Consider the following 16,930-nt stretch of genomic DNA (forward strand, 5'->3'; position numbering starts at 1 on the left):
CTTTGTGCTTCCAGAGGACCATCGTATCTTCAGATACAACCTGTCCATTTGCTCTCCTGGCGGCACACGAGAACTATGCCGTTGTCTTGGTTCAGTGCTTTCCTACATGCTCTCCCGGGGCAGGAGGAGGGATAAGATCCACAAGGATCCTGGGTACAGCTGTCGTAGCTCGCAGAGCCCGTGCTAAACACTACGCTGGTTACTAGGGCATGAAGCACTTTGGCTTCCTGCAGGGTCACTCCAGGGACTCTGCTAGTGGGTCTCGGGTGTTGTGAGAGGTAGAGGTGGGGACAGGTCGCTTGGGTGCCCTGGCTCTGCTTGTGGCTCAGCCTTGTGCTGAGTTCCTCGTTGTGCTGCTGCAAACCGAAAGTGAAAGATTGTGCTCTTCTTCCAGGCTCTCTGCACCCACACTCGCTGCAGATAAAATGGCCAGCGCTGATGCAGACTTGGAGGGGGAGGCACTTCCCCACATTTTGGAAGGAGATACGGAAATGATAAGGGCTGCAGGTGAGAAAGGAGACCTCGCAGCAGCAGTTGCAAAGGCACAGGAGATCCTGGCTGAGAAAGAAAAGATCCCGCTCCACATCGCCGTAACAGGGGACTCAGGCTCTGGGAAATCTTCTTTCATCAATGCTGTGCGTGATCTGGAGGACTATGAGGAGGGTGCAGCCGAGACTGGAGTGACGGAGACAACGATGGAGTGCACCCCTTATCCTCACCCTGATTACTCCAATATGACCTTCTGGGACCTGCCTGGCATTGGGACTCCTAATTTCACACCAGACACCTACCTTCAGAAGGTGAATTTCAACCACTATGACTTCTTCATCATCATCTCCTCTGGCCGCTTCTCACACAATGCAGCCATTCTTGCAAAGGCCATTCAGGCTCAGGGGAAGCGTTTCTACTTTGTGCGCTCCAAGGTGGATCAGGACGTGAGCAATGAGCGAAGATTCTACGATGAGGAGGGAGTCCTGAAGGCTAAAGGGAAAAAAGCAACGGGGAGCCGGCCACAAAAGTATAATGAGAGGGCAGTCCTAGATAAGATCAGGCAGGACTGTGAAAAGAACTTGGCACGTCTGGGCATAAGTTTCCCTCGAGTCTTTCTTGTCTGCAGGGATGGCTTTACCTTCAAGTTCGATGGTCCTAGGCTGTTACAAACCTTCTTGGATGATCTCTCAAGTGAGAAGAAACTCACCTTCCTACGGGCCCTGAGCATCACTTCTAAAGAAGTGCTGAGGAAGAAGAAGGAAGAGCTGATGAAGCAAGTCTGGCTGAAAAGCCTTGCATCGGCTGGAGTTGCTGCTCTTCCCATCCCTGGTCTCTCTACAGCTGTTGATTCTACAGTCTTGGTGACATCCCTTCAAGAGTACTGCCAGGTCTTTGGCCTGGCTGAGAAATCCCTGCAGAAATTAGCAAGGCAGGTGAACAAGCCTGTGCAAGAGCTGAAAGCTGTCATAACCCCTGGAACACGAAATATCCAAGGATCTTGTAGCTAAGCTGTCGACCGAGAGCTTGGGAGGTGCTGTGAAATACACTACACTTTCTGTTCTTTCATTCTTGCCGGTGATAGGCCCTGTGGTGTCTGCAGGAACTACATACTCTGTGTTGAAGAATTTTCTCTGTGAGGCAGCTGATGATGCTGAATGTGTTCTGCAGAAGGCTTTAGAGGGGACAACTCAGAAATGACAGATATAATTCCTCACAGAGTTTCTCTGATGTCTCCAGTGCTGCATGAACCAATGCTAGACCCAAAAAGAAGTATCTTTAGTGCCATTTAAGTCTATTCTTTTACAACTTAACCTGCATACTACATGCTTTCTTAATCAGCAGCATGAAGGAGACAAGAAGCTGAAAAAAAGAAGTATGTCGATTTGTTTCTTTTGCTTCTGCGCTCCATTACCTTTCCTTAAAGCTTGGTGATGACCCTTTGCAGATCGCTTGTGCAGCAGCATTCGTTTGGAGGGTTTGAAATCAAATACAAGTACTGGGATCTTCATCCACCAGGCACCCACCACATGAGCTACCAGCCCCACCTTACAAATAATTTTTTTTTTGCATCCTGTCTTTTCATTTCCATCTCCTGTTTGATGACCCGTACTGAAGGGTGTAGGGGCAAGTGGGAGCCCTCTGGGTTACCCCTTCTTCCTATATGCAGCCCTCAACACTTTGGGTACATGGGGACTCTCTGGCTGCATAAGCTGCAGGTAAAGCCCTTTCCTGGAGAAGCTTCATGAGGGATCATCTCATGGGAACATCTCCAGAGGTGCCTTCCACCATTTGGTCCTTCTGTGGCTGGGGTGGCAATGGTGGAAGCGGAGCTTGGGCTCCCGTTTGCTCCTGAGCCTGAGGTTTGTGGCCTTCTCCACCCCATCGATTTTGCCTTTATCCAACCCAGGCTGATGGTGCCCAGGGAGCTCTGAGCCCTCTTTCCCCCTCTGCTCCCAAAGGGCAAATGCTGAATGAAGGCGTCTTGTGGAGAAAGAATTTATAATGGAGGCATGTGTTGAGAAGGGGCACAAACCCTGCAATGAGAGGCACCAGGGGAGCTCCACAGAGCCCAGTGGGGTGGTCTAGGAGGCACTAAAGGCACCTCTAAGCCGAGAGAGCTGGGGGCCAAAAAGGCATGGAAGGAGGGATATAGGGTGGGCACAAAGCTGCTAGCAAGACGCTGGCATGACACTAAGGACAAGTGTGGGGACGTGGAGGACGCTGCCCTCCTCGCGGGCACAGAGCTTTTCACCATGCAAATCCAGGAAGCCCCTGGAGAGCGACCGGCTAGTGGGGCCCCGCACAACCAGGGGGCTCTGCTGCCCTGGGGGCACCCAGGCTCCCCCAGCCCGCAAGGCTCCTCGCGGGCATTGGAAGCTCCTGAGCCCTGCACCTCTCGGGCCACGTGCACAGGAAGCTTCCCGCCCGCTTCCGCAGCGTGCTCTGACTTCTTGCTGCAGAGGACTTGGCCGAGCTCGAGGCTCCCCTCTACTCCCAGGAAGGCGCAGGGCAGCTGCGGGGAGCCTGCCAGCCATGCAGGTGCCCCACGCGTGGCAGCTCCTGGGTCTGGCCACGGCCGCACTCTGAGTGTCCCCCCGAAGCGAGGCCAAGGCAAGGGCAGCCGCTCTGATGAGCCTCGCAGGCGCTGCCTCCCTCCGCCAGGCTCGCTCGTGCTGTGACCCATTAAAAAGTGCAGCTTTGGTTGACCATTACTGTGCCTCAACTGTGCTTTGTCCAAACTCACGTGTCTCGGGTCTGTTCCCTGTTTTTTATCGATCAGGGAGGGGGTTCTCTATCCACGAGTGGGTAGAGCACGGCATGGGTCACAGCTCCTTAGTGATAACGACCTGGCATAAGGGCTGAGAAAGAGAGGAGAAACAGGGAGAGAAGAGTGAGAAAAGATGCAGAAATGAGCAAGGGAGAAGCAGGAACAGTCCCCACCTGGATTCTACGCTGTCCCATGGGCCTCTCATTGATGGTCCTCAGTATTCGGTGGTGGGTGCGCACACACAGGCTCTTCAGTGGTGGTCTTTTATGGCAACAAATCTGCTGCGTCATTCTGATGCGGTCGGTGGGCACCAATCGCCCTTGCCCAAGGCCACTCCAGTACCTGGGTGCTTTGCACCAATCACCCTGGCACATGGGTGCTTCAGTATCTGGGCAGAGGTGTGATCTTTTCGCGGTTCTTAGTGAGTCTCCTCCCCTGAAGCCTCAGTCTGGGGGAGGTGAGACTTAAGATGGCGCTGGATTTCCGAGACATTCAAAAAAACCAATGGCGGAGCCAAGTCCCACCCCACCCCATGGCTCAGAAAATCCTCCGGACGCCTATTGTGGGGCTTGCAGGGGGTTAAGAAAAAACGGTTAGCAGATAAGGAAGAGTAAGGAAGGATAAGCAGATAAGGAAGGAAAAGCTTGTGCAGCTGAGCAAGGGCTTGGGCAGCCCCATGCCTGGTGCCCTCGTCCTCGTGGGCGCAGCACTGGGCGAGACCACCAGCTTGCCCATGCCGAGGAGGCGGCGCTTCCTGCAGCTGCACGCGCTGCTGTCCCTGCTCCTGGGGCAGCACGAGCGAGCCTGGCGGAGGGAGGCAGCACCTGCGAGGCTCAGCAGAGCGGCTGCCCTTGCCTTGGCCTCGCTTCGGGGGGACACTCAGAGTGCGGCCGTGGCCAGACCCAGGAGCTGCCACGCGTGGGGCACCTGCATGGCTGGCAGGCTCCCCGCAGCTGCCCTGCGCCTTCCTGGGAGTAGAGGGGAGCCTCGAGCTCGGCCAAGTCCTCTGCAGCAAGAAGTCAGAGCACGCTGCGAAAGCAGGCGGGAAGCCTCCTGTGCACGTGGCCCGAGAGGTGCAGGGCTCAGGAGCTTCCAATGCCCGCGAGGAGCCTTGCAGGCTGGGGGAGCCTGGGTGCCCCCAGGGCAGCAGAGCCCCCTGGTTGTGCGGGGCCCCACTAGCCGGCCGCTCTCCAAGGGCTTCCTGGATTTGCATGGTGGAAAGCTTTGTGCCCGCGAGGAGGGCAGCGCCCCACACGTCCCCACGCTTGTCCTTAGCGTCATGCCAGCGTCTCACTAGCAGCTTTGTGCCCGCCCTATATCCCTCCTCCCATGCCTTTTTGGCCCCCAGCTCCCTCGGCTTAGAGGTGCCTTTAGTGCCTCCTAGACCACCCCACTGGGCTCTGTGGAGCTCCCCTGGTGCCTCTCATTGCAGGGTTTGTGCCCCTTCTCAACACATGCCTCCATTATAAATTCATTCTCCACCAGATGCCTTCATCCAGCATTTGCCCGTTGGGAGCAGAGGGGGAAAGAGGGCTCAGAGCTCCCCAGGCACCATCAGCCTGGGTTGGATAAAGGCAAAATCGATGGGGTGGGGAAAGCCACAAACCTCAGGCTCAGGAGCAAACAGGAGCCCAAGCTCCGCTTCCCCCGTTGCCACCCCAGCCACAGAAGGACCAAATGGTGGAAGGCACCTCTGGAGATGTTCCCATGAGATGATCCCTCATGAAGCTTCTCCAGGAAAGGGCTTTACCTGCAGCCTGTGCAGCCAGAGAGTTCCTGTGGACCCAAAGTGTTGAGGGCTGCATACAGGAAGAAGGGGTAACCCAGAGGGCTCCCACTTGCCCCTACACCCTTCAGTAAGGGTCACCAAACAGGAGATGGAAATGAAAAGACAGGATGCAAAAAAAAATTTATTTGTAAGGTGGGGCTGGTAGCTCATGTGGTGGGTGCCTGGTGGATGAAGATCCCAGTACTTGTATTTTATTTCAAACCCTCCAAACAAATGCTTCTGCACAAGCAATCTGCAAAGGGTCATCACCAAGCTTTAAGGAAAGGTAATGGAGCGCAGAAGCAAAAGAAACAAATCGACATACTTCTTTTTTTCAGCTTCTTGTCTCCTTCATGCTGCTGATTAAGAAAGCATGTAGTATGCAGGTTAAGCTGTAAAAGAATAGACTTAAATGGCACTAAAGATACTTCTTTTTGGGTCTAGCATTGGTTCATGCAGCACTGGAGACATCAGAGAAACTCTGTGAGGAATTATATCTGTCATTTCTGAGTTGTCCCCTCTAAAGCCTTCTGCAGAACACATTCAGCATCATCAGCTGCCTCACAGAGAAAATTCTTCAACATAGAGGATGTGCAGGTGTATGTTGTTCCTGCAGACACCGCAACGCCTATCAGTTGGAATGGAAGATCAGTTATCATAAGTGTAGCGTATTTCACAGCTCCCAAGCTCTCGGTCGACAGCTTAGCTACAAGATCCTTGGATATTTCGTGTTCCAGGGGTAACTTTATGATAGCTTTCAGCTCTTGCACAGGCTTGTTCACCTGCCTTGCTAGTTTCTGCAGGGATTTCTCAGCCAGGCCAAAGACCTGGCAGTACTCTTGAAGGGATGTCACCAGGATTGTAGAATCAACAGCTGTAGAGAGACCAGGGATGGGAAGTGCAGCAGGTCCAGCCGATGCAAGGCTTTTCAGCCAGACTTGCTTCATCAGCTCTTCCTTCTTCTTTCTCAGCACTTCCTTAGAAGTGATGCTCAGGGCCCGTAGGAAGGTGAGTTTCTTCTCACTTGAGAGATCATCCAAGAAGGTTTGCAACAGCGTAGGACCATCGAACTTGAAGGTAAAGCCATCCCTGCAGACAAGAAAGACTCGAGGGGAGCTTATGCCCAGACGTTCCAGGTTCTTTTCACAGTCCTGCCTGATCTTATCTAGGACTGCCCTCTCATTATACTTTTGTGGCCGGCTCCCCGTTGCTTTTTTCCCTTTAGACTTCAGAATTCCCTCCTCATCGTAGAATCTTCGCTCATTGCTCACGTCCTGATCCACCTTGGAGCGCACAAAGTAGAAACGCTTCCCCTGAGCCTGAATGGCCTTTGCAAGAATGGCTGCATTGTGTGAGAAGCGGCTAGAGGAGATGATGATGAAGAAGTCATAGTGGCTGAAATTCACCTTCTGAAGGTAGGTGTCTGGTGTGAAATTGGGAGTCCCAATGCCAGGAAGGTCCCAGAAGGTCACATTGGAGTAATCAGGGTGAGGATATGGGATGCACTCCATCGTTGTCTCCGTCACTCCAATCTCGGCTGCACCCTCCTCATAGTCCTCCAGATCACGCACAGCATTGATGAAAGAAGATTTCCCAGAGCCTGAGTCCCCTGTTACGGCGATGTGGAGCGGGATCTTTTCTTTCTCAGCCAGGATCTCCTGTGCCTTTGCAACTGCTGCTGCGAGGTCTCCTTTCTCACCTGCAGCCCTTATCATTTCCGTATCTCCTTCCAAAATGTGGGGAAGGAACTCTCCTTCCAGGTCTGCGTCGGTGCTGGCCATTTTATCTGCAGCGAGTGTGGGTGCAGAGAGCCTGGAAGAAGAGCACAATCTTCACTTTCGGTTTGCAGCAGCAGAACGAGGAACTCAGCACAAGGCTGAGCCACAAGCAGAGCCAGGGCACCCAAGCGACCTGTCCCCACCTCTACCTCTCACAACACCCGAGACCCACTAGCAGAGTCCCTGGAGTGACCCTGCAGGAAGCCAAAGTGCTTCGTGCCCTGGTAACCAGCTGGCAGAGTGGCTAGCAGGGGCTCTGCGAGCTACGACAGCTGTTCCCAGAAACTTTGTGGATCTTATCCCTCCTCCTGCCCCAGGGGAGCATGTAGGAAAGCACCGATCCAAGACAACGGCACAGTTTTCGTGTGTCACCAGGAGAGCACATGGAGAGGTCGTACAAAAATAAACAATGGTCCTCTGCAAGCGCAAAGCATCCAGCAGGCCCCAGAGGAAGCAGCTCCGGTGTGGCAGCAACACTCAGGGCTGGAGCATGGAGAAGCCCAGCAAAACTGCACTGGGGTGGGAGCATCTCTCCGACCACCAGGAAGCCCAGGAGCAGAGAAGAGCTCATGGAAACCCCAACCAGGACCAAGCAGAACACACCATGAATCGCCACGGCAACTGGCCTGACCTCCTCTGGGCACTACATCCTGCTCTCCTCACACTCAGACACCTCCAGGTAGCCCCAGCCCTTATGTAGCTGGACTTGTTTCCAACACAGGAGAAGCTGGGAGCGCCTCTGACCACAGGGTGCCAGATTAGAGCCCAGATGGGATCTAACAGATGTCCCGGTGGAATCACACGAGGTCCCTGCAAGGACACACGTGTCCTCCAAGGACACTGAAGACCATAGCAAGACCTTCAGGGTCACAGCAAGAAGCGGACAGGCGGGAGTGGGAGGGCACTAAAGTCCTTTCTCCTGTGTGATCATCTGCACCGGCCATTCCCAACAGCCCCAGTCCCATGGACACCGGCATTCTGCTCTCCTTCCCCTCACAAACACAGGAAAACTCCCTCTCCTGCCCTGAGGACGCAGACCAGCCCTCGCTCCCTCACACCTCAGCAGCAGTACCTGGCTCTCGCACAGGGGGTCCAAGGGGCTCTCACACCTGCGGGCAGTAGCTGATGAGCAGCAGAAGGCTCCTGCTGCCAGCACAAGCTCTGTGCTCCTGCTCTGCTGCTCTGACTGGATTTCAAATGTAGCCCAGCCTGATGTGGAGCAAGAGGTATCAATTTCCTTGCCTGAAAAGGCCAGGTGGGAAGCCGGGAAGAAGAGCACCACTTTCACTTTCCAGTGGCAGCAGCTGAATGGAGAATACAGCACAAGGCTTGTGCTGTGTTAATCACATGGACGACCTCCAGATTGGCTGGGCTTGCACTGTATCATGAGTGCAGAGGGGAAGGACACCCTGTGCCAGGAGGTCCTGCTCTTACAGAAAATCTAAGCAATTGCCATGTGGCAGCAGGAGCAGCGATGCCTTGATGAGGGCAAAGATCTGAGCTGCTGCTCTGGTCCAAGTTTCATTCCACCCCTTCATGCAGAATAGAGGAGCACTTGCCTCTCAGCAAGCTGGTTCAGATCTAGGAGAGGAGACTTCCATGCTGATTGTTCCAAGCATAATTATTTTTATTGCTGTCATGGTTCCATAGCAGCACCCAGGAGCGTTCTCTGTGTCACGGGTTGTCCCTATGACACCAATGGGTCACACAAAGAGCAGAGAGTCCTGCTCCACGTGGAGCCGTGGGGGTCCCAGAGGAAGGTGGGGGTCCAGGGGAGGGAAGAGCTGTGCATGGCAAGAGCATCACGCAGCCCCTGAGGACCCCGTGGCTTTAGCTAACAAGGCAGTACCAAGTCACGGCCCAGCTGGGATCGGGATGTTTTGCGGGTAGCGGGGAGTCAGCTTTGGGGAGAGCCGAGGGCAGCTGCTGGGGCAGCCAGGCAGAGCGTCAGTCAGCACTGAAGGCAGGGGATGCATCTGGCCAGACCTGGTTGGGCTTCTGGGATTTACATCCCAGAGCGTCTTGTTTCTCCGACCCTCTGTCCCTGGGAGCTCCCCACATTCCTGTCACACAGTTGGTGCTGAGATCCCCCAGTGGCTCTTTTGAGTCCTCCCTTCTAAAGGGATTTGCAGCACATGTGCAGCAGCAGCAGCAGGAGCAGCAGCAGGGAGAACTTTCCTCAAAAGGAAGAATGTGCTGCAGAAAGCTGTATCTGCAGACACCAGAACTCTGCATTCTGGAGGCACTCTGCGAAGGAGGCAATCCACCGTTGTCTCCGTCGCGCCACTTTCAGCTGCAGCCTCCTCAAATTCCTCTAGGCCACACACAGCGTTGAGCAAAGATGATTTTCTGGAGCTCAGTCACCGGTTACAGCAATCCAGAGCTGGATCTTTCCATCGCTAGTCAGAGTGTCCTGTTCACTAGTCAGTGTCAGGGCAGTGCTTGGTGGAGCAGCCGGAAACATAGGCCAGAAAGCCTGTGTATACCTCGGGTTGAGGGCTGCATATGAGAAGAAGGGATAAACCAAAGAATTCCAAAAAATTGTATGTACCAGCAGGTGCTGGGAGATGGTAGGATGGGAGCTTAGGGGGTGGTTGGAGACCTACAAGTCCTCCTTAACATGCCAAAGCATCAGAGAACAGAGTGAGCAACCCAAAAACTGCAACCACAGGAGACAGGTCAGAGGAGATGGGCGAGGGCCAGGTGCCCATGAAGCTTGGGGAAGAAAGTGTGGAGTGACTGACCACCGCTCTTGGCCATCTGCTTTGCAGATTTCCTTGTTTCCTTCCGAAAAGAGGCCTGGCTTGGTTAAAAGCAGCAGAGCCTGAGGAGGCTTTTTGTGGGCCCTCTGAGCCACCAGATTCTCTGTAACCTCAAATGTCCCCCCATAAATAACACACGAGTCTCTTATGCAGCTTGAGGTCAGACCCTCTATCTGAGAGCTATAGCTCTTGACTCTGCTTCCATGGACAGGCTTGGACCTCATTGCACATCTCCTAGGGATGCTGTCACTTGTCAATAGCCAGAGAAACTGGCTTGACCTTGGGGAAGGCTGACACTGAAACCGGGGCTATTCCTAAGGAGTCCCACGTGAGCGCAGCACAGCACCAGCAGAGAGCCCGAGCCTCCAGGACTGCGGTTGGTTCTGCAGGAAAGGCGTCCACGTGACACGTCACACCCTGACACCTACCCCATGGTGTCCCATCAATAGCAGGGCAGCTCTCAGGCAGGCACTGTCAGTACATGTATTTGTTGGTAAGTCATTTTATTTCAACCTCACCAAACAAATGCTGCTGCATAAGAAAGCTGCAAAGCATCATCATCATCAAGCTTCATGGACAGGAAATGGAGAGCAGGGCAAAAAGAAACAAGAGGTACATCTTTTTCCTTTTAAGTCACTTGTCTTCCTCATGCGGCAGCTATGCATTTCATGGTGTCTACTACCAGTTATCAACATCAACCCCTCTGGTAAAATGAATGCCCTGGAAAAGACTCCAGTGATACCCCTTAGATTTTGAGCATAGCACTGATTCATGCAGCACTGCAGACATCAGAGAAACTGTGTGAGGGTTTAAATCTGGCTCTTCCAAGTCCTCCCCTCTACAGCCTTCTGCAGAACACGTTCAGCATCATCAGCTGCACCAGAGAGAGAATTCTTCAACATAAAGAATGTGCTGGGGAAAGCAATTCCTGCAGAAACCAAGGAGCCTATCACTGGCCCAATTATGGGAATTACTTTGATGAGAAGCAGAGGATATTGCACAGCGCCCCCAATGCTCTTGGTCAACAGCTTAATTACAAGATCCTTGGATATTTCGTTGAGCAGGGGGGACTTTATGACAGCCTTCAGCTCCTCCACAGGCTTGTTCACCTGCTTTGCTAGTTTCTGCAGGGATTCCTCAGCCAGGCCAAAGACCCGGCAATACTCTTGAAGGGATCTCACCAGGATTGCAATATCAACAGCCGTAGAGAGACCAGGAACGGGAAGAGCAGCAGCTCCAGCTGACGCAAGGCTTTTCAGCCAGACTTGCTTCATCAGCTCTTTCTTCTTCTTTCTCAGCACCTCCTTAGAAGTGATGCTCAGGGCCCGTAGGAAGGTGAGTTTCTTCTCACTTGAGAGATCATCCAAGAAGGTTTCCAACAGTCTGGGACCATCAAACTTGAATCTAAAATCATCCCTGCAGACAAGAAAGACTCGAGGGAAACTTATGCCCAGACGTTCCAAGTTCTTTTCACAATCCTGCCTGATCTTATACAGGATTGCCCTCTCATCATACTGCTGTGGCCGGCTCCCAGTAGCTTCTTTCCCTTTAGCCTTCAGAATTCCCTCCTCATCATAGAATCTTCGCTCATTGCTCACATCCTGATCCACCTTGGAGCGCACAAAGTAGAAACGCTTCCCCTGAGCCTGAATGGCCTTTGCAAGAATGGCATCACTTTGTGAGAAGCGGCCGGAGGAGATGATGATGAAGAAGTCATAGCGGTTGAAATTCACCTTCTGAAGGTAGGTGTCTGGTGTGAAATTAGGAGTCCCAATGCCAGGCAGGTCCCAGAATGTCACATTGGAGCAATCAGGGTGAGGATAAGGGGTGCACTCCATCGTTGCCTCCGTCACTCCGACTGCTGCCGCACCCTCCTCATGGTCCTCCAGGTCACGCACAGCATTGATGAAAGAAGATTTCCCAGAGCCCGAGTCCCCTGTTACAGCGATGTGGAGCTGGATCTTTTCCTCATCAGCCAGGATCTCCTGTGCCTTTGCAGCTGCTGCTGCGAGGTCTCCTTTCTCAGCTGCAGCCTTTATCTCATCCATGTCTTCTTCAGAAATGTGGGGAAGGAACTCTCCTTCCAAGTCTGCGTCAGCGCTGGCCATTTTATCTGCAGCGAGTGTCGGTGCAGAGAGCCTGGAAGAAGAGCACAATCTTTCACTTTCGTTTTCCAGCAGCAGATCGAGGAACTGAGCACCAGGCTGAGCCACAGGCAGAGCCAGGGCACCCAAGTGACCTGTCCCCACCTCAGCCTCTCGCAGCCCCCGAGACCCATTAGCAGAGTCCCTGGAGTGACCCTGCAGGAAGCCAAAGCGCTTCGTGCCCTGGTAACCAGCTGACGGAGCGGCTAGCACGGGCTCTGCGAGGTAAAGCTTGTGGATCTTAACCCTTCTTTTGCCCCAGGGGAGCATGTGGGAAAGCACTGATCCAAGACAATGGCACGGTTCTCATGTGCCACCAGGAGAGCACATGGACAGGTTGTATCTAAAGAAACGGTGGTCCTCTGGAAGCACAAAGTTTCCTGCAGGGAGCAAAAGGAGCAGCCAGGGAGCGGCAGCAACACCAAGAACAAATCCGAAAGCCAGTGACTCAGGGCTGGAGCATGGAGAAGCCCAAAAAAAGTGTACCAGGGTGGGAGCAATTCTCCGACCACCAGGGAGCCCAGGGAGCAGGGAAGAGCTCTGTCGGTGTTTCCGACCAGGACCAAGCACAAGACAGCAGGAATGGCCACAACAACTGACCTGACCTCCTCTGGGCACCGCGTCCTGCTCTCCTCACACTCAGACACCTCCAGGCAGCCCCAGCCCTTGTGTAGGCTGGACTTGTTTCCAACACAGGAGAAGTTGGGGGTGCCTCTGACCACAGGGTGCCAGATTAGAGCCCAGATGGGATCTAACAGATGTCCTGCTGGAAGCACACGAGATCCCTGCAAGGACACACGTGCCCTCCAAGGACACTGAAGACCACAGAAAGCAAGACCTTTGGGGTCACAGCAAGAAGCGGACAGGCGGGAGTGGGAGGGCACTAAAGTCCTTTCTCCTGTGTGACCATCTGCACCGGCCATTCCCAACAACCCCAGTCCCATGGACACCGGCATTCTGCTCTCCTTCCCCTCACAAACACAGGAAAACTCCCTCTCCTGCCCCGAGGACACAGCCCAGCCCTTGCTCCCTCACACCTCAGCAGCAGTACCTGGCTCTGGCACAGGGCGTCCAAGGGGCTCTCACACCTGCAGGCTGAAGGAGAAGGCTCCTGCTGCCAGCACAAGCTCTGTGCTCCCCCTTTCCTCTTCCGCTTGAGTTTCAACCTTCAGCCCAGTTTGAGGTGCAGGAAAGCGCTGGGTTTCCCTTTAAGGAGGCTCCAGGCAAACCACCAGTAGGACTTTCCTCCCCTGTAGAGCTGTCCTTGGACAGTCCCTGGCCCATCTCTCCTGTAAGGTTGCACGAGTCCTTCTCATCTGCACAGCCTAGTAGGGTCACTGGAACCAGAGCATCCTTAAAAGGAGGCCCCAGGACAGCAACTACCTGAGGTTCCTGGATGGATACGCACTCCATCTGAGGCTGAATAACCTCTAGATAAGGCAGTTTGTGCAGCAGGGTGCAAGAAGGCTCCATCATTCCCAATCATCAGAGCGTACTCCTCCTCTGATACTGTCATTCCACACCTTAGAGCACATTGCCACACAGTTGTTGGGAGTTCCTCCATCAACTGTGTCAGAGGCTTCGATCCGGACAGAAAAGTTGTGTTGTCACCTAAAGGAGTAGCGTGAGAAAGTCAGCCCATTGTAGAGCATATGAGAAGATGAGCCAGAGATAGTCAGCGTATTCTCAGAGACCACACAGCTCCAAAAGTCCCAAGCACCTTAGCTTTCCTTGTTGCATCCCTTCATTCCCTGACAACATTCCTATATTCCTCCCACAGGGCCTGTCCTTTTTTCCACATTCTGCATACTGCCTTTCTCTGTCTGAGTTTTGCCAGTAGCTCCTTGCTCATCCACGCAGGTCTCCTGCCCAACCCAGCTGACTTCTTGCTCACAGGGATACACCGATCTGGAGCGTGGAGGAAGTGCTGCTTGAATACTGACCAGGTCTCTTGGTCCCCCCCTTCCTTCTGGAGCCTTTGGGATTCTTCTGAGTAGGTCTCTGAAGAGGGTAAAGTTGGCCCTCCTGAAGTCCATAGCTGCAAGGCTACTTACCGCCCTGCTTCCTCCTCATTGGATCCTAAACTCAGCCAGCTCATGGTCTCTGCAGCCGAGGCTACCCCCCACCTTCACATCTCTAACAAGTCCCTCTCTATTTCTTAGTACCCAGTCCAGTAGGCCCCTCTCCTTGTTGGCTCTTCCACAGTCTGTGTTAAAAACTTATCACCAATGCTCTGCAGAAACCTCCAGGAATTTTTGTGCCTGGCTGTGTTGTCTATTCAGTTGATGTCAGGGTGGTTGGAGCCTCCCATGAGAACCAGGGCCTGTGACCGCAAGGCTACTGCCAGCTGTCTGCAGGAGGCCGCCTCAACCTCCTCACCCTGATCAAGTGGCTTGTAGCAAACACCCACCACAGTGTGTCCCATGTTGGCCTGCCCTCTAATGCTTACACATGAGCTCTCAGCTCGCTCATCATCCACCCCCAGGTTCCATGCGTTCCTGTTGCTCTCTCACATAAAGAGCAGCTCCACCACCTCAGCTTCCCAGCCTGTCCTTCCTAAAGAGCACACAGCCTTCCATGGCAGTGCTCCAGTCGTGTGAGCTGTCCCACCATGTCTCCGTAATTGCGATGAGATCATGATACCGGGACCGCACACAGATCTCCAGTTCCTCCTGGTTATTCCCCATGCTGTGTGCATTGGTGTACCAGCACTTCAGGGAAGGAATCGAGCCTGCAGGTTTCCTGGAAGGGGTGAAAGAGGACCCTCTATAACCATATCTTATATTTGCTTCCCCATGTCCACGCTCCCGCTGGACACCTGACTCTGGCTGTGTCACACTGACTTTTCTGTCCATGCAACACTCCCCTTCCCCCTTCTTGCTTACTTTAAAGCCCTCCTAACCAGGCTGGCCAACCTTTTGGCAAAGACACGTGTGTCCCTCTTGCTGAGGTGGCTCTCATCATTCCCCAGTAGCTGGTGGTCTTCAGTGTCCCAAGGTCATAGAAACCAAAACCCTGTTGCTAAGACCAGCAGCGCAGCCAGCTGTTTACCTGAAATATCTGCCTTTTCTTCCTCATACACATTCCCCTCATTGGAGGATAGGGGAGAACCCAACCCGGGCTCCCAGAGCCTTGACTGCCGTCCTTAGGGCTCTGAAATCTCATTTGACACTGCTGCGTTTCCCCATGGCGTCATTAGTGTCCACATGAAACAGTAACAGGGGATAATAGTCCGACGCCTGGACAGGCCTTGGCAGTCTCTCTGTGACATCCCTTATTCGAGCCCCTGGAGGGCAACTGACCCCTCTGAACAAGGGATCGGCTCTGCAGGTTGGTGCCTCTGTGCCCTGCAGCAGGGAGTCTCCCACGACCATCACTCGCTGCTTCTTCCACCTGCTCCTTTTCTCCTTAGTGGGGGCGGCCTTAAGGCATGGATGGGATGGTCTCGCCCAGGACAACCACCAGATGGACCTGGATCTGTGACCTCATTTGTCTGGCCCTCAAGTTCCAGGGCCTCGTACCTGCTGAATGTGGTCACCTCGAGGGCTGAGGTGGGCCTGGAAAGGGATCTCCTGCCACCTCAAACAAGGACCCGTTTCCATTCCTGTTCATCTCTTAATACTGTTAATTCTGCACCCTCTGCCCTATGGCAGGAGGGCAGGGGATCCTCAGATCCATTCGGGGTTCTCTGGGTGCCCTTACTGGGATGGCTGCAGAGCGCGGCCCCACCAGGCTGTTTCTTTCTTGCATTCCCTGATGCTCCGCAGCCTTTCAACCTCCTCCTTCCGCTCCACCACCAGGCTAAGCAGCTCATCCACCTGCTCACACTAAGGCAGGGGTTGGCTTTGCTCCTCCCCGGTAACACAGAGAGGCCCAGGCACTGCCTGCAGCTGCAGACTCGGCCGGCCGTGTGTTTCTGTGGCGGTCGCTTGTGTCGCCAAAGTCTTCCTCAGCATGTCTCAGTGTTTATATTAGTGCGACACCCACCCGCTGAAGGGAGGGTGTCAAGAGGATGGGGCTAGACTCTCTTCAGTGGTGGCCAGTGACACGACAAGAGGTTATGACTACCAACTGGAACACAGGAATTTCCATCTTAATGTGAGGAATAGCTTCTTTATTGTGAGGGTGACAGAGCACTGGAACAAGTTGCCCAGAGATGTTGTAGAGTCTCCTTTCCAGTAGGTACTGAAATCCCGCCTGGATGTGATCCTGTGCAAGGTGCTCCAGCTGACCCTGCTCGAGCAGGGAGGTTGGGAACTCCCAAGGTTCCTTCCAGCCTCAGTCACTCTGTGACTCTGTGATTTAGAAGCAGGCGACACAGCCCATGCACCCTTAGACACAAAGCCTCAGCACCATGACAGCAAACAAACCTCACCCCAGGGGACAAAAGCAAAGTCCACCAGGGCAAACACACTCAGCACTCCTGTTTACATGTTTTCCCTCCTGCAGGTTTTCTTCTTTCGCTTTCTGTGGCAGGCAAGGCTTGGGCAATATGAAAGGGATGGGCTCAGAGGCCTGGGAGAGCAGCAGGCCCTCCTGCAGAGAGAGCTCCGCTCTGCCTTGGCCGGAGTAAGGGTGGGAGTCAATAGAAGGACCTCCAGGCAGCACAGCCCTTTTGGAATGCATTTCTGCTGGGGAAGGGAAGAGCCTCCCTTTGCCCTCCTCCTGCTCCCATGCCCCCCTGCTTTCCTGGGAGCTCCAAGCGTGCGAGAGACCCAGGAACAGCCTTTGCAACACATTCCAAAGGGGAATTATAGGGGAAACCTGCCCGTGTCCTCAGCGGGCTGAACACACAAGCCCTCTGCGGAGAGCACTTCTAATCCTATCTACAAAGAAGAACTCTGAGAGGGGAAAGTCCCAAGCACAGGTACTAAAAGATGTGCAGAAAATGAGGACACACAGGTGTCGGTGAGGTTGAAGGGGAGTAAGAGTATGAGCAGGGTTCAGCCTGGCTGGGCTGTATCATTCAGGTGTGGGAAGGCAAAGGGCTGCACTGAGGAAGGGACACTGTCTTCTGGCAAATCCTTGCAGAGTTTCTGCTCAGATCCCCATGTGGCTTTTTTCAATCTTCTCCTCTAAAGCCTTCAGCAAAACACATTCAGCAGCATCAACAACATCAGAGATAAATTTCCTCAAAAGAAAGAAAATGGTGAAGAAAGCAATACCTGCAGACAACAGATGGCCTATCACCCGCAACTGTTTTGGCAAGAATTTGATCA

The 16,930-nt window shown here is 53.7% G+C and overlaps 3 protein-coding genes across 3 annotated transcripts; 1 reads left to right on the plus strand and 2 right to left on the minus strand.

Moving 5' to 3' along the window:
• Positions 1-482: 482 nt before the first annotated feature.
• LOC148593267 (interferon-inducible GTPase 5-like) lies at positions 483-1,499 on the plus strand. The gene has a single exon (XM_088531506.1). It carries the CDS (start codon positions 492-494, stop codon positions 1,497-1,499), a length of 1,008 nt encoding a protein of 335 aa, XP_088387632.1. The 5' UTR covers positions 483-491.
• Positions 1,500-5,527: 4,028 nt separating this feature from the next.
• LOC148593268 (interferon-inducible GTPase 5-like) lies at positions 5,528-6,808 on the minus strand. Its single transcript, XM_088531508.1, has one exon. It carries the CDS (start codon positions 6,806-6,808, stop codon positions 5,528-5,530), a length of 1,281 nt encoding a protein of 426 aa, XP_088387634.1.
• A 3,512-nt stretch (positions 6,809-10,320) lies between these two features.
• Positions 10,321-11,717, minus strand: LOC148593269 (interferon-inducible GTPase 5-like). The gene has a single exon (XM_088531543.1). It carries the CDS (start codon positions 11,673-11,675, stop codon positions 10,377-10,379), a length of 1,299 nt encoding a protein of 432 aa, XP_088387669.1. The 5' UTR covers positions 11,676-11,717; the 3' UTR covers positions 10,321-10,376.
• Between the last annotated feature and the right edge of the window lie 5,213 nt (positions 11,718-16,930).

Source organism: Tinamus guttatus, unplaced genomic scaffold (assembly GCF_059628265.1).
Source record: "Tinamus guttatus ecotype Peru unplaced genomic scaffold, ASM5962826v1 Tinamus_guttatus_pri_ptg000423l, whole genome shotgun sequence".
In the NCBI taxonomy this organism is placed as follows: domain Eukaryota; kingdom Metazoa; phylum Chordata; class Aves; order Tinamiformes; family Tinamidae; genus Tinamus; species Tinamus guttatus.

What these genes read in the sequence shown, in the direction of transcription:
- LOC148593267 (XM_088531506.1), top strand. Translation starts at nt 492, where the DNA reads ATGATAAGGGCTGCAGGTGAGAAAGGAGACCTCGCAGCAGCAGTTGCA.
- LOC148593268 (XM_088531508.1), bottom strand. Translation starts at nt 6,808, where the DNA reads ATGGCCAGCACCGACGCAGACCTGGAAGGAGAGTTCCTTCCCCACATT.
- LOC148593269 (XM_088531543.1), bottom strand. Translation starts at nt 11,675, where the DNA reads ATGGCCAGCGCTGACGCAGACTTGGAAGGAGAGTTCCTTCCCCACATT.